The following is a 14,643-nucleotide window of genomic DNA, read 5'->3' as shown; positions in this document are numbered from 1 at the left end:
GGTTCTGGGACCTCTACTTTTTCTGATATTTATAGATGACTTAGATGAGGGGGTGGAAGGCTGGGTTAGTAAGTTTGCGGATGACACTAAGATCGGCGGTGTTGTGGATAGTGTGGAGGGCTGTCAGAACTTACAGAGGGATATTGATAGGATGCAGAGCTGGGCTGACAAGTGACAGATGGAGTTCAATCCGGAGAAGTGTGAGGTGGTACACTTTGGAAGGACAAACTCCAGGGCAGAGTACAGGGTAAATGGCAAGGTACTTGGCAGTGTAGAGGAGCAGAGGGATCTGGGGGTTCATATTCACAGTTCACTGAAAGTTGCCTCACAGGTGGATAGAGCAGTTAAGAAGGCCTATGGGATGTCAGCTTTCATAAGTCGTGGGATTGAGTTTAAGAGCTGCGAAGTGATGATGCAGCTTTACAAAACTCTAGTTAGACCACACTTAGAGTACTGTGTTCAGTTTTGGTCGGACATTATAGGAAGGATGTGGAGGCATTGGAGAGGGTGCAGAGGAGATTTACCAGGATGCTGCCTGGATTAGAGCGTATGGAATATGAGGAGAGGCTTAAGGTGCTAGGGCTTTATTCACTGGAAAGGAGGAGGATGAGGGGAGACATGATAGAGGTATATAAAATATTGAGAGGAATAGATAGACAGCCAGTGCCTCCTTCCCAGGGCACCAATGCTCAAGATGAGAGGGCATGGCTTTAAGGTTATGGGTGGGAGGTTCAGGGGAGATGTCAGGGGGAGGTTTTTCACCCAGAGAGTGGTTGGTGCATGGAATGCACTACCTGGGGTGGTGGTGGAGGCAGATACATTGGACAGGTTCAAGAGTTTGTTGGATAGGCACATGGAGGAATGTGAGATAGAGGGATATGCGGGAGGAAAGGTTTAGATAGTGTGAGGGTGGTTTGATGGATGGCACAACATGGTGGGCCGAAGGGCCTGTTTTGTGCTGTATGGTTCTATGGTTCTATGTTCAATCTGGCCAGTAGGACTCAATATCTACTTCTCCAACTTCATATAACTTGCTCTTTTTTTCTCTCTTGTACAAGAATAGGATCGTCTAGTCTAATAGGTGTGTCCTAATAGGCCTGACTGCACAACTTCAGCAACACATTACGCAGGTAAAGCAGGTTAATCCGATTTTACTGCTCCTTAATAGACATAATATTTCACCCTTTCAGGGAAATTCCCTTTGTTCCACCTATCACCTTCCCCCACCTTCTCTGCCACCTAGCCTAACTTGCTTTTATCAGTTCAGTTCTGATAAAGGATCCGGGATCTAAAACTGTTTCTCTTTCCACAAGTGTTGTCTGACTTGCTGAGTTTTTCCCAACATTTTCTGTTTTTATTACCTGAAAAGGTTACATTGGGGAAAATAGATACAAGATTATCACCACCAAAGAAAAATGAAAGAACACAAATTTAAGACAATAAAACAGATTAAAAGGGGCGTGGGACCAATTAGAAACTGCCTCCAGATAGTGTGTTCATTGTTTTATGCTAAAACCTGGATACGTGAATATTTGTTTGGGCAAGATATCAGGGGATAATCATCCATGTTATAAATAACCCTATGTTACAGTCTATACTTGATCACTATTTTCGTCCTTAAAAACTAAATTATGCATTTGAATTACACAGCAGAAAAAAAAGGATAATATGGACTGAATGGCAGAGCTCTAAAGGTTTGCAGGAATACAAGGAACTGGGCATAAATGTGTATAAATCCTTGCAAGTGTCAGGCTATGCTGAAAGACCTGTTAGTGAAACATTTGGGATCCAAGGATTCATAAATAGAGGCAAAGAGTACAAAAGCAGTTAACTTTCATCAAATCTGTTTTCAGCACACTTGCATTGTGTTCAATCTGCTTGCTGATCTTTAAGAAATGATAGATTTCAGTTTAGGTTAGACTGGAGAAGCTAGGGATGTTCCCTTTGATGCCAAGGCTGAAAGATTTGATAAAGGATTATAAGATCATAATGGTTCACACAGAGAGCAACAGCGAAGTTGATCCTATTAATAAATGGTTCAAAGACCAAGAATATAGATTTAAAATTCTGGGCAAAATACAGAAATAAGAGAGAGGAAAAACTTCTAATATAAAAAAAGCAGTTATAATTCACTGATTACAGGATGGTGAAAAAACAATCAGTGACTTGAAAAGGAAATTGGAGAATTGGATCGGCAGTTTAGAGAGCATAATGTGCAGAGCTATGGTGAAAAAAAATCAGGGAAATGGGAATGGCATGATTGATCTACTAGGAACTAGCACAGACTCAGGATGGGCCAAACAACTGCTATCTGTGCCGTAACAATACAATGTTTGTGATTTTGTTTTTAAGAACAGATGGTGGTAACACTGCCCTTCCCATTTGCCATGAAGATGGTGGAGATGCTGACGTGTCTTCCTTGGCTGCTACCCTAACATTGATTATGTTATGGTATTAAATGAGGAATACATGAAAACTGACCCAGTGACAATAGTGAAAGTTCAGGGCAATAGGGCAAGTAACTGGGCAGGGAGCTTTGATATGATAGTGTTTGTACAATATTGGACTCCTTATCAGCAGAGTGAAAAAGTCCCAGCTGAGCAAACCACAATATTTTGATTGCTTCAGAAGTTGGTTGCCAATGTTCATCCAAATATACGTTAAGTGTACCAGTCTTCTGTTTGATAGTGAGGCTTTAAAAGATCAAAAAATGAATCATTTGACACAACGTAAATCATTTTGTTGGTGTGCTATAGAAAGGTCCAATACAGTTATGTTCTCATCATTTTGACTTCCAAGATATTGGTGCTGTGAAATCCGACTTTAAGATGGTCATGGAGCAGGCCAGGCAGCATCCGTGGAGAAAAGAAAATGATTATGTTGTGGTATAAAGAAAATGTTACCACCCATATACGTATCCAATTTTGATCAACTGATGTCACTTAACTGCACTACTGATAAATTCTTCCACCAATGCTTACTAAGAAGAGGCAGTAATTGACAGTATTAGACTTTTCCTTACTCCTCCTGACTGGAACTGGGGAATGTACATAACTGGGTGGATTCTAATACCATAACTGCTTTGGAAAATACACAGATCTTTAACACTGTACGTAGGTAGTTGTCATTTGCCATCTCCAATACACTCAGCCATTTCATATTATATGAGTGAACCAAAAATATCAGTAAACAATGGTAAAGACAGTGGTGGGGACCTGAGCACTTCTGGCCAAAGATGCTTTCCAGCTCTGCATCTCTTCTCTTCCAATCATTGGGGCTTGCCAAACTAGAAAGTAGAACTGCCCCTTCCTGTTAGCTTGTCCACCATCATTCTGAACTCAAGTACAAGAGATAGTAGAGCATAGGAGGAATTTAGTACTCACTTACAAAAAAATAAATTAATAGATTAGCTGACAGTGGGTCAACACTACGTTGTTCAGGGAAAATAAAACAAGTAATTGCAATGAAAGAAGTTGTGACAGTCAAATTATGAAATAGTAAAAGGTTTGTCATGGAAGGCTCAGCAGATAGATGTCATTACACTAAAATTAACATTAGCATGTATTTAAGATGAATTACTTAAGAAAATATTTAGATTATTGACCCATAAAATTACAGTTATTCCAAAGTTCAAATGTATAACTGATCATTCACTTGTTAGTTAACATTGACATTTTTTTTTCAAAAAGCCATTCATTTATTGAGTACATTAGCACTGCTGCAGGAGACCAAAAAAAAACAAACGGGAAATTTCGTTTATCTTGCTTCACGTAGTCAAATGCACAAAATACCATTCACCACTTTTACAGATATATCAACGTGGCCTATTGATGAATTTCCTGCATTAACTGTGTTTGCAATCAGCTCTATACAGGAAGTCCAAACCTTCTTCAAACATTAATTAAGACCATCATCTTAACTCCTGTCAAGTGCAAGTCACGATGACTTGAAAAATAAAACTACAGACGCTGGAAATCTGAAACAGAAAATGCTGAAAACACTCAGCAGGTCAGGTAGCATCTGTGGAAATAAAAAGAGTTAACGTTTTAGGTTGAAGACCCTCCATCAGAATTCCACCACGATAACTTGGATATTTTCATTTTTTTAAAAAAATCCAGCGCAGCTCCACGTAAGCGGTCTCCACCAAAACCAACCATAATCCGCCTGAATAAATCAAACTCCAATAACTTCATTGAACCGGAGACCCAACTCGTCCACAGGTCGGATCACCCAAACCTGCTCAGAAAAAGATCCCGTTTTTAAGTTACCCTTTGCACGGTGTGATTGCGTGCGGTTATAATAGTTCACTCACAGCGTATGTCCGCACACATTCACCATCAGTTTGAGAGAAGGATTGCGATATTTCGTGGTTTTACACCGAGGGCAGCCCTGATCATCCATCCTGCCAAGTCCCTTGGAAACAGTGCAGCAACCAAACACCTCCGACCGCAACTCTCAGCGCTTCACAAACAGTCCGGCGACGGCGGAAGGTAAACGGGAGGACACCAATGAAATCAAATGACGCCACATTCTGAGCAGAGTTTGGCCTGGCTGCATTAGTGTCTGATGTTTGCAGGCTCTTGGTCTCAGGTGTTGAGTTATAATAGTTTAGAATTTCCTGATAAAAAAATGCTTGTCTATTTTGTATTTATCTATTCGTCCAATTCAATTTAAATTTGCATGTCATTGTTCCATGACTGTTTATTTAGCTTTGCAATCGGCACCACCTGAACAAATACAAACACCTTATTGAATGCATCAGTGTTTGTACACAAGAAGGTTTATTCAGCACTATAAGTCTTTTTGAATGCTTAATTAAACCAACTCAAATCTATTTTCTAACATTTGCACATTTGGTGCAGCTGTCCAATTTAACATTGATTTTATGAAAATGGAAAGATTAAGAGGTCCATTTTGTTCTCACTATGTAGGATATTTTGCTCAACTTATCTGCATTTTATTTAATTTCCACCCATGGTACCTTTATGATGAATTATTTATTTCCATATTATACACCAGCAGTTTCCATGTGGTGTTTATGTCCATAAATATAATTATAAATCAACACATCTTACTTCTCTTTCCTGACTTATCAGCATTTTACTAGGAAACTGTCTACCAGCATTAAAATGGAAATCCACATTAATTAATTTTAACTACACTCTGTCAATGAAGCAACTGAAAAAAATTAAAATCTTTTTCCAAAAAGAAATTGTTGCCATTCTTGACAAGTGCATCTTCTGAGCTTGAAATCATACAGTAAACAGTTGTTTCATTCATTATAAATGCTTGTGCCAGTTCTTTGAATGAACTAACTGATTAATCCTATTCCCCCTGCTCTTTCCACAATCATCTACATTGTTCAAGTATGCATCCAATTCACTCTTGAAAGCCACTTTTGAGTTTCTGTCCACCTTCACCAGTCTTTCAATCAAATTTGCAATTATAGGGACTTGCTATGTAAAAGAAATTGTCTTCTGCCCTTTGCCAAAAATATTGAATTTGTATCCTTTAGTTACAGACCCTCTAGACAACTGAAGTAATTTCACATTTACCAAAACATTTTATAGCGATGAATGCCACTATTAAATCTCCATTTAATCTATTTTAAGCTAAGGAAAACAATCCCAGCTTTTCTTGAGCTCATTCAAAATTTTATTGCCTGTATTCTAACTCACAAGTGTTGCCATTACTTCACTGTGCACTGACTGGCTTTGGCAATATCTCAGTTTAGACATTCTCATCCTTGTTTTCCAATCTTTCCACGGTCTTGTTTTCCCTTTTTTTTGTAATCTTCGCTGGTGCTATAACCTTCCATAATCTCTGCATTCTTCTGATGACTTCACCATGCCACTCATGCCTTCATTCTCCTCATCTTAAGCTTTAGTTTTTGCCCTCTAAATTCTCTACTACTTTATCTCTCTCCTCTTAAAACACACTTCACTCAAGCTTTTGGTCACCTGTCCTAATTTTTCTGGTGGCTCATTTTCAAGTTACATAACAAATAGCTTTTGGTGTTCTTTAATACATACATTAAAAAATTTACTTGAAGGTCTTAATTTCTTAAATTCTCAATTTGAGCTTCATCTTTTTGGTTAAAGTTCGCCCAAAGCAGACCTTACAATGAGCAATGCAATATTTCCAGTTTCCAATTGCATTTTGCTTGCAAATTGGTGGAAAACTCTTCTCTCTCACCTTATAACACATTTATTTGGTTGTTTCTAAAAACTGAAAAAGAACTTATGGCTTTACTGCATTGAGGTAAAATGTGTATTTTTTTAATGGAGAAGTTGAGAGTGTGTGAATGAGACAAAAAATACATTACTCACATACAGTTGCAGGGTTTTGTTGGGCTTGAGTTATAATTTTTTGAAAATTTCAGATAGTATAGTAAGATGACACAGGAGCAACTTCTGGCAAGACAAAACCACAGATTAACAGAGACAGAGAGATATAAACTGAAACATCCTGCCAGGAACCAAATACCTAAACAGTGTGAGTACTTTATCATATTTCAGGTTTTTAATGATCATTTTTCCACAGGATTACTTTAAAATTTAATGTATAATGCAAATACGAAAGAGAGATTGAGTTGGCTTTGAAGTTACCTCAGGATCTGCAAAAAAATAATTTGTTAGGTTTTTTTCAGCAATTGAAAAGGTAACATAGTTATTGCATTGCAAAGTCATCAGTCCAATTGGCTGTGAACAAAGGAAGTTTTTGTTTGAAAAAGAAGGCTGTGGGACCAAAAGGTTCTCATTGGAATAGATTAGTTTTTGAGAGAGGGGGGAAATATTGTGTTCATTTTTTTGTCATTACACAAAGGCAACTTGTACCAGTTAAATTAAATGAACCTAATCATAATGCTGATGCAGCATTTCAACCCGAAACACGGACAATTCCTTTCCCTCCACAGATGCTGTTCAACCCTCTTGAGTTCCTCCAGCAGATTGTTTATTGCTCCAGATTCCAGCATCTGCCGTCTCTTTTACCAATCATTATAATATGCTCATTTCCTGAGGAATAACACAATCTTAGACTATTTGTTCATTCCAAAGATGTACACATTTGAAAGACATGGTCTCAGTCATTGTTGCACCCCAGGTTAATACTTGTGTGTGAATAACTGCAGGATATTGTGAGTAAATTCCCTTTGACATAAGATCTTCAGTCCGTTTAGAAAACCTACTGAGTCAAAGGAGATACCTACAACAAACTAAAATTTTAATAAGGGCACTTTTATAAAAAAAGGCAATGGCAGCACTCATTGCAATTCCTTGTGGCTGCATTATATTAAGAACCGTACTTAAATTGTGTGTTGCCAATATACATCCTGTGTTAGGATTCTAATTTTGCTTCCCTTGTGTCATTACATCACTTTCTTAGAGGTAACAGTCAAAAAAATCACACTTGTCAGTAATATTTAAAATCTTTTGCAAGTATTAACTTCTCATATATCAACCAAGGGCCTTCCATGTCTAAAAATGTACCATATGCCTATTTACCAAATTATTTATGTGTGTGTGTGTTTGTGGTGTGTGTGTGCATGTGTGTGTGTGTGTGTGTGTGTGTGTGTGTGTGTGTGTGTGTGTGTGTGTGTGTGTGCATGCATGTGTGCATGTTTGTCTGTAAAAAGGAAATAAAAATCCTTTTTCACTTCCATGATTGTGGACTATGGTGATTATACACACATACTGCTTTCATTCGTATTTGCATTTTAAACAATCGACTATTTACTTTCTTGAGTAGTAAAGTCAAATGATGTCTTGTTTAAATAAAAGCTAATTATTTTGCTTTGAACCACAAAGAAGCTGAAAGATGAAAAGACAATAAGACCACCATTTACTCTTTAGGTGGTTTTATGAATGACAGGTGAGCTGGACAATTGAGCCACCAATGTCTACATCATCTTTACAGTTTGGCCTCCTTTCAAATTTCATTATCGGGAAGATGGTATTCCCAACTGATCTACCATCCACTTATGGAATAAGTACACCTGGTAATGTGAGGTTTATTTCAGTGCATACAATGGGAGGGTTTTGCACTTTAACATGCCGCAGCCCAGTGTGCCTCCTCTCTCAGTTCCAGCAGTGGAGCAGCTAGCAGAGCTGATAGCAGCATGCATCAGTGGCAGGAAAACATTTAAAATGAACAGAGCATTGGACCTCAATGGAGTTAAAAGTCATGGCTCACTCTAAGTCATGAGTTCACCACTGAAAGTCCAATAGTTAGCTGATCCAGAGAGCATAGCTGAGCATGTGGTCTTCCTCATATTCTTCATCAATCAACTTTAAACCTTTAACTGCGCAATACAATCTGCATAAAGTTAAAGTGATGAATTGGAGGAATGGGTGGAATCCCTGTAAGAAGCAAGTATTTGATGTACCATAAAATTCAAAGCATTAATCATGGGGAACTAGTTGATGGGTTTCTCATTACATGGCAGTGTGAATGAGTTTCATTTAAGTGGACACATGTGTTGTTTCATAATTGTCTATTTTGAAATCCATACAAGTTAAAATTCCATCTTAACTTGTGAATCAACATTTATAAATACAAATTCAGAAAGATCATCAGAGATTTTTTTTACACAGCATTTCAAAAGGCAAATGGCTAAACTAGGATGAAAATGCAATGAGTACACACCTTCACTCCAAAATAACAAATGCAAATCACATTCGTAATCTAAACTTGGACCTTCACATAGACAACTGCACTTCAAATCACATCTCATCATTTTACCTGGAGCAGCCGTGAGACCTGGAGAATGAGCGAAAATCTCATCCTGTCCCATAAATGCACAAAGGGAAATCGTCATGATGAGGAACAGCCCTCTTGGCTCTTATTTCTCAGGAACAAAACCGTAAAATATTTGGCACAAATATATTTTTCAGCAGGAAGTAGATTTTTAGCTGGATTTTCTTTTAGATTGGTTTGAATAGATAAGGCTGCCTAGTGTCAAGTTTCCATAAATAACATTCTTGAATTGGTATCAAGAGATGGCTGCATGAGAGCAACTTTGAGCAAAGTGTCCATCGTGTCCTTCCATCCTCAGGCCCACTTTGAAAAACATCCAACTTATTTCCCAAATATTCCAAAATATTCTGGATGTAAAGCATCTGTAATTTTCATCAACCAATTTATTCAATCAATACCGGTATACACCAATATACACCTCAAAGGAAGGATTCAGAGACTGAAAACCTGGCATTTTAAAGAGAGACAGAAGCCTGAGATTCATAGACTATCACAATACATTAAAATGCAACATTAATATACTGCCATTGCTCCTGATTATGATGGCATTAACAAGCCATCCTAGTGATACCAAGTCTATAGCCTTTACTTCTGCCAAAGTCAAAGTACAGTTCTTTAAAAAGAAAGCCAGTCCTCAACCATCCAGAGTCATACCTGGAAAATGAAAAGAAAGTAAAATAAATAACTTAGTGCTTTCACATATGCCAACTCTGCATGATTTACTGCACATACCCAAATACTTAATTGGCCAGCTGCCCATCTATGTTTTTGGCTGGCCGGCTTCCCATGTCTTCTTTATGCTAACTGGAAAGTTTACCATAACCTGCCTTGCCTGCTTTGCTTTCAGTTGTTTGAAAAGCCACTCTAGGATGCTAACTGGCTGCCTGTAGCCAAGAGCTTCACAAGCAATATGCAGACAAAAAAGTCCCACAAACGGCAATGAAGTGAATAACTAGTTAATCTACATGATGCTGTTGGATGAAAGATATATCCTAGCCAGGATACTGAGAAAACTCCTAGCTCTTCTTAAACAATGACCTTCAACCTCTCACTGCTGCAGTCGGAGGTTCCCACCTGCTTCAAAAGGGCATCAATCATATTGGTGCCCAAGAAGAGCAGGGTGAGCTGCCTCAATGAATATCACCCGGTAGCACTCATGTCTATAATGATGAAGTGCTTTGAGAGGTTGGTCATGGCTAGAGTTAACTCCTGCCTGAGCAAGGACCTGGACCCGCTGCAATTTGCCTACTGCCACAACAGGTCTACAGTGGATGCAATCTCACTGGCTCTCCACTAGACTTTGGAGCACCCAGACAACAGCGAAACATACGTCAGGCTGCTATTTATCGATTACAGCTCAGCATTCAACACCATCATCCCCTCAGCACTAATCAACAAGCTTCAAAACCTGGGCCTCTGTACCTCCCTCTGCAACTGGATCCTCGACTTCCTTATTGGGAGACCACAGTCAGTGCAGATCGGTAATAACATATCCTCCTCGCTGACAATCAACACAGGCACACCTCAAACACACGTGCTTGTCCCACTGCTCTACTCTCTCCACATTCGTGACTGTGTGGCTAAGCACAGCTCAAATGCCATCTATAAATTTGCCGATGACACCACTGTTGTTGGCAGAATCTCAGATAGCGATGAGGAGGCGTACAGGAATGAGAGAGATCTGCTGGTTGAGTGGAGTCGCAACAACAACCTTGCACTCAACATCAGCAAGACCAAGGAATTGATTGTGGATTTCAGGAAGGGGAAGTCGGGAGAACACACACCAGTCTTCATTGAGGGTTCAGCGGTGGAAAGGGTGAGCAGTTTCAAGTTCCTGGGCATCAACATCTCAGAGGATCTATTTGGGCCCAACACATTGATGCAATCATGAAGAAGGCACACCGGTGGTTCTACTTCATTAGGAGTTTGAGGAGATTTGGTATGTCACCAAAGACTCTTGCAAATTTCTACAGATGTACATTGTTACTGGTTGCATCACCACCTGGTATGGAGGCTCCAACGTCTAGGTTCAAAAGAGGATGCAGAGGGTTGTAGACTCAGCCAGTTCCATCAAAGGCACAACCCTCCCCACCATCGAAGACATCTTCAAGATGCAGTGCCTCAAGAAGGCGGCATCCATCATTAAGGACTCTCACCACCGGGGACATACCCTCTTCACATTACTACCATCAAGGAGGAGGTACAGGAGCCTGAAGACACAACTCAACATTTCAGGAACAGCTTCTTCCCCTCTGCCATCAAATTCTGAATTGTCCATGAATCCATGAACACTACCTCATTATTCCTCTTTTACACTATTTGCTTATTTTTGTAACTTACAGTAATTTTTATGTCTTTATATCTTGCACTGCACTGCTGCCAGAAAACAACAAATTTGACAACATAATTTCAATGATAATAAACCTGATTCTGATTCTGATTCGGATAAAGGGATCTTTTATGAATACCATAATATGTCATCTAGAAGATGTCACTATCATCAATCCAGCTTCCCTTCAGTATCGCAATGAAGTGTCAGTCTAATATAATGATATCCTACGCAGATAGTAGCAATGCATCCCATATTACAGTGAGCAACATTTCTCTCAATAAAGATACCTAGGACTAAAATAGGCACTGCTTCAGCAGACAAAGTGAAAATCGAGGATCTTAGTACAACCAAGGATCTCAGTAAAAAAGACATTCCCTCGGCAGAGAAGGTGACGACCGAGGATTTCATTACAAATCTACACCAACACTCTGATGTATATCTCTTCATCCATGTACCCAAATTTTCTTCTTAACTTTCAGACAGCCCAATACCCACAAGTATCCCTTAAGTCTACCTAATTTCTCAAATACAAGGGTGTTGATCAACATAAGCTAATATCTCCAATATTTCAATGACAATTATACCCTACATGCACAAGAAGAGAAATTATGAATAATAAGTTGTTGATTATTTATTTTTTTTAATAAGCAGAATTTTGTTTATTTTTATGTCCTAAGGAGGATGGTACAAATCTTCCAGTTTTTTGCCTGGGGCAAAAAATATCCCATTCCTGCAATGCTACCATCTCTCTGGGACCACTTCATTCCAATGCTGAGGGTAAAGAAAGATCAAACTCCTGAGATTCTAATTTAATATGTTGGCTCTCCTATGTATTTAACTTACGGGGAAAATATTTTTTTAAAGAATTTCAATGAATGGACCAAAGTTTGAATGACACTGACCTAAACCTATTTCAGCCTTACCTTTAACCTATAAAATGTATTTATTCAGGGCTTTAAAAAAATGTTGCAAGAAATTCCTTCGCATTATCAAAAAAAGTGATATAATTACTTCACACAAAGAGCAGTGAATGCTCAGAATGGGCAATTTGTAGGAGGTAATTTAGACTGACAATGTAAGTAAATTTTAGAGGAAGCTGACCAAGCATTTTTGTAAGAATACCAATAGAGGAATCTAGGTTGTGAAGTATATTCTGATTTCAAACTCTGAAGCCAGCCAAATGTAGCACAATAGTTTTCTCTGATCCTGTAAATACCCATGTTACCATGTTCTCCCTCGTTGCATTACTTCATCATATTACATGGTTCTTCACTGGATATTCTGTATTATCTGTAGCTTTGTATTTAAGTTCTTATTGATTATTTCTCAGTTCTTTATGTTTATTTTCCCCTCCAAATATTTCTTCCATCTTAAAGGGCCACTGGTGATTCTTGAGACCATCAATCAGCTACGTAACTGTTAATTAATATCATAGAAAAGACCAATCGTGCCCCCATCTAATTGCATTTGAATATACTTTCCAGTGGGAACCTTCATTGTTTTGCTATTCCTTAGGTCAAAAGAATTTAAGGCTGATATCAAGCTGCAATGTACTGATATCCATTTGAGTCCATTTATACAGATCAATTACATATTATTTTTATCAAGTGAGTTATTGAGTTAATAGCACTTAATTATCTGGTTTGGTTGCAGTTTTTTTTCTCTAAAATGCATATCAAATAGGGCCAAATCACATTTATATAGTTAAGTATGGATATAATTCCATTTGGATTTCCAACATTTCATGGTGTTCTTTCTGCACTCTGCATCTTTTTTTTGGGTTGGTCTGTAGAAAAAAAAAGTATGATGTGTTTCAGGGTTCTTTTATTCATTTTTCAGGATCTCAGCATTACTGGCATGGCCGTTTGGGTACATGGTGATACCTGAACAGTTTAACAGGCCAGTTCGGAGGGCATTTTTAAGTGACCATCACTTAGGGTGGAACTGGTGTCACAAATGGGTCAGAGCAAATAAGGATGACAGATTTCCTTGCCTGATGTACATTAGTGAACCAGGTTTGTTTTATGACAATTGATTTTTGGGATCATCATTACTATGAAAAGTTGTTGCTACAATTACAGGTTATTAACTGAATTTAAATTCCACAGCTGCTCTGGTGGGATTTGAACTCTGGACTGTTAGCCAGGTCTCTTGATTACAAGTGGGTAAGTTAACCACTGTTCCATCACTATACCCATTATGCCACTGGTGTAGATTCTACTATAAATCCTCCTTGGATTTGAATATCAATATCATTTTCATCTTCAACGTTACCCACATTTTCTTTCTCTCTAATATAGGAAGTTGCTTTTCTCACCAAGTCAAAGAATATCTATTATTTGGAAATAAGGGAAAAATCATTTCCTGTCTCTCTGTCGCTTGAACTTGTATGCACTTGTGCTTGTTGCAGTGCAGTGGAATTTTCAATTTCAGTTGTTTATGTTACTTCAGTGTCTCCACCTTCCTATTTCTTCCAACATTACTCTCACATTGATGCAATCACGAAGAAGGCACCCTAGCAGCTCTACTTCATTTGGAGTTTGAGGAGATTTGGTATGTCACCAAAGACTCTTGAAAATTCGTACAGATGTACGGTGGAGAGCATTCTGATTGGTTGCATCACTGCCTGGTATGGAGGTTCCAATGTGCAGGATTGTAAGAGGCTGCAAAGGCTTGTAGACTCAGCTCCATCACGGGCACAGCCCCCACCCCCCGCCCACCGTCATCGAGGACGTCTTCAAGAGGTGGTTCCTCAAGAAGGCAGCATCCATCATTAAGGACCCCCACCACCCAGGACATGTCCTCTTCACGTTACTACCATCGGGGAGGAGGTACAGGAGCCTGAAGACCCACACTCAATGTTTCAGGAACAGCTTCTTGCCCTCTACAATCAGATTTCTGAACGGTCCATGAACCCATGAACACTATCTCGTTATTCCTCTTTTGCACTGTTTATTTATTTTTGTAACATAGTAATTTTTATGTCTTTATGTCTTGCACTGTACTGCTGCTGCAAAACAACAAATTTCACAACATATGTCAGTGATAATAAACCTGATTCTGATTCTTCTGATCTTGCTTTCCTTACATTTTCTTTCTTTAGCAGTACAGCCCTATCCCTTGGGTGCTGCTCAAAACCTCATCCAAGTGTGAGCCTAGTTGGAAAGGATCGTCGTGGTAGACCACGCTGTCATCAGTTCTGAGGGGTTTGAATGAATGTGAGAAATGTTAACCTAGCTTTTTCATTCATGTGCTGGTCAATCTGATACACCTTTCCAGCAGCCTCTAGTTTGACATTCCTTTAGGTATTTGCCCACACATGGTAAAAGAATGTGGTCAAACCACTCCAACACTACTCTAGCCAGTTAGTTTCCATTTGTGTCTGCAATAGCAAATGGCACAAGATTAACTTTTTAAACATCTTCAATATTCTAATTTTCTTAGTAAAAAGTAGGGAATAGCCCAACTGCATGGATCTTATCAATGTTTGTTCTTTACCTTTCAACATCCTAGGTATCACTAAAGATTAGTCTGAAATAGCCTTATTATATAGA

At 38.7% G+C, this 14,643-nt stretch overlaps 1 protein-coding gene across 2 annotated transcripts in view; it reads right to left on the bottom strand.

Annotated features, from left to right (window-relative positions):
* The window catches only part of mnat1 (MNAT1 component of CDK activating kinase), a 107,529-nt gene that overhangs the window by 84,886 nt on the left and 8,000 nt on the right, over positions 1-14,643 (bottom strand). Inside the window, exon 1 of one of the 2 annotated variants that reach the window (XM_052025113.1) lies at positions 4,313-4,464. The exons of the other annotated variant lie outside the window; for it this stretch is intronic. Within the exon in view, the coding sequence (XP_051881073.1) occupies positions 4,313-4,401 (89 nt within the window). The 5' untranslated portion in view covers positions 4,402-4,464. Of the gene's footprint in view, positions 1-4,312; positions 4,465-14,643 lie in introns of those variants that run through there. 2 annotated transcript variants of the gene reach the window in all.

This window comes from Pristis pectinata, chromosome 1, assembly GCF_009764475.1.
Source record: "Pristis pectinata isolate sPriPec2 chromosome 1, sPriPec2.1.pri, whole genome shotgun sequence".
NCBI lineage: Eukaryota > Metazoa > Chordata > Chondrichthyes > Rhinopristiformes > Pristidae > Pristis > Pristis pectinata.
This window is presented reverse-complemented; position numbering and strand designations above follow the sequence as displayed.